We start from the raw sequence: 2,636 nt of genomic DNA on the forward strand, positions 1-2,636 counted from the left end.
ACTTTCCTGCCCCTCGGACTAGGCGTGAGCTCCTCCGTTTTCTCGGCATGGTGGGCTACTACCGGGGTTTCTGTCAAAATTTCGCGGAAGTGGTCCCACCTCTCACTAGCCTCACTAGTGTGTTGAAACCTTTTGTGTGGTCCTCTGCATGTCAGAGTGCGTTCCTGGCTGTTAAGACTCTCCTGTGCAGTGCACCAGTGCTGGCTGCCCCTGATTTTGCACGCCCTTTTAAATTAGAGGTTGATGCCAGTGCAAACGGAGCAGGTGCCGTATTGCTACAGGAACACCATCATGGTGTGGATCACCCAATCGGCTATTTCTCAAAGAAATTCAATGTCCATCAGCGAGGGTACAGTACGATTGAGAAAGAGGCTCTCTCTCTGCTGTTCGCATTGCAACATTTCGAGGTGTACGTCGGTTCCAGCCCCTCGCCTGTGATCGTTTATACCGACCACAATCCCCTGGTATTCCTAATGCGAATGCAGAACTCGAACCAAAGGCTGATGAGATGGTCTCTCCTGGTGCAGGATTTCAACTTGGAAATCCGCCATAAAAAGGGCACAGAGAATGTGTTAGTGGATGCCCTATCCCGTGTCTTCCCTTAAATATAACTGTCCAAAACATCTACAAAGGAGATGTCTTTGATTTTGGGAAGGGGGGTGTTACGGCTGTGGCCATAAGAATACTGTGTGGGCTGTTTTGTTCTGTGTCTCTTTACTGTGCTTAACACTCTTTGCAGGTCCCTCCCCTAATGAAGAGTAGTGAGCAGCTGATTGGACCGTGGAAAACGTGACCGCGTTCAAAAAGCCGCTCTGACAGCTCCCGCAGGAGAGAGAGAGAGAGAGAGTGGAGCGAGCGAGTAGCTTGACCGACGCGGTCCTGACCCTGGTTTCCAGCCTATACTTTTACTGTGTATTTGTGTGAGCGTGATCTGTGAGGGCCGCTCTTGGTGCATTAACTTAGTGCTTAGGCACCCTTAGGCTGAAGCGGAAGGGGTGAGCCGCCTTTTTTCTTTGGAACAGTTTTCTCCTGTTTTCCGGGTTAGGGAGCGAGGGTTAGTATTGTCATTTGTTTGTTCTGTTTCTTTCTTAGGGTTTAGTTAGTTTTCTGGTGGGACTTAGTTGGTTTTGTTTATTATTTTGGCCTGGGTTCACCCTGGAGCTATGCTTCATTACCTTCAATAAAATCACCTTTTTTTACTCACAACTGGTTTTGGATGTTTGGCTTGGGAACCAGGGCGGGTATTTGTCTCTCTCTCCTCCAACCTTATGTGCGTCTCTACACGCCTAGACTAGGGGCGTAAAAATGTGTGTATAAAAACAATGAGAAAGGCTAATTTGATTGGGGGAAAGCATCACTGATTTGAGAACTGCAGCAAACTGACAGAAACTGTAATATATGTTTGAGGTGGATGGTATTGGAGGAAATCATGTTGTTTGAACCATATTTAATTTTGGATCACAGCCATCTTAATGGTCTCCTATAGCAACATTTTAAAATTTACATTGTCATCAGAAACTTTAATAATCAACAACATCGCAAACAAAACCAATAAAATGTTATGCTTAATTTAAAAATGTGTTTCCAATAAGTCAAACAGCATGTCTCACTTAATAGTACTTTACATACAGTGAGTATAACTGCATTCATACAAATAATATGGATGGGTATTACATTCTTTCCAAATACCAGCACAGTGGCACAAGTGGTTTAGAAAACACTTTCTCCACAAAGTCTCTTGTATTCCCACTGTGAAGCTTTCAGTTCTGTCACATGATCTTCACCAGCAAGTAGAATTTACTCAAAACGTTACTTGAATCAATGTAACTGTACAAATGTAAGTGTGACCCACCACTGTACACCACCATAAAGTCACTGACTAAATGCTTTGTATGAAATATTTAATGCTACAAACATGAACGAAGGAATTCAGAAAAAATATGAATTTCTTACTTCTCTACATCTTAGCAAAGAGCAACTGTTAAATGAACTTATTTTAAATATAATCAGTTAGTAGTTCTTCAGAACCCATCAGGATCTGTGTGGGGTACAGAATGTTGTAAAAACAAATGGTGAAGTCCAGACCTTTACTTTTTCACATTGTGCCTCTAAACTTGGTCAGATGATTTCCATAGAGAGGCACTTTGCATCAGCAGCACCATGCTCCAGTGCTCTGGGAGAGTTTATAGTCCTGAGAGTTGAACACTGGATGACTGACAGCTGTCCTTCATCACAACAGAAGCCACAGAAATCCTCCTCATCAAAAACATGACTTTGATCTGCGTCCTCATCTGGACTCTCCTCTGCTGCTGCTTCACAGGTAAAGTCCAGAGAATCAAACTCCTCTCCTCTATCAACATCTGTCCCTCTGAAATGAAGCCCACAAAACCATGAAGCTGCTTTATGTTTTTGTCTCTGTATCCTCAGAGTCCAGAGGACAGATCACAGTGACTCAGCCTGGAGCAGTGAGCTCTGCTGTGGGAGCAACTGTGAGCATCAAGTGTACGACCAGTCAGGATGTTTATAGCTCCAACCGTTTAGCCTGGTACCAACAGAAAGATGGAGGAGTTCCTAAACTGCTCATTTACTATGCTAGCACTCGACAATCAGGGATTCCAGATCGTTTTACAGGCAGT

General features: G+C 43.9%; 1 gene segment (V, D, J or C); it reads left to right on the forward strand.

Moving 5' to 3' along the window:
* The first annotated feature begins 2,268 nt into the window (after positions 1 to 2,268).
* Positions 2,269 to 2,636, forward strand: part of LOC120731988 — a 504-nt gene continuing 136 nt past the window's right edge. Inside the window, 2 exon segments of the V gene segment in view lie at positions 2,269 to 2,320; positions 2,428 to 2,636. The exon segment at positions 2,428 to 2,636 is cut by the window's right edge and continues 136 nt beyond it. Coding sequence covers positions 2,269 to 2,320; positions 2,428 to 2,636 — 261 coding nt within the window.

Source organism: Simochromis diagramma, unplaced genomic scaffold, assembly GCF_900408965.1.
Source record: "Simochromis diagramma unplaced genomic scaffold, fSimDia1.1 OVJJ01000262.1, whole genome shotgun sequence".
Lineage (NCBI taxonomy): Eukaryota > Metazoa > Chordata > Actinopteri > Cichliformes > Cichlidae > Simochromis > Simochromis diagramma.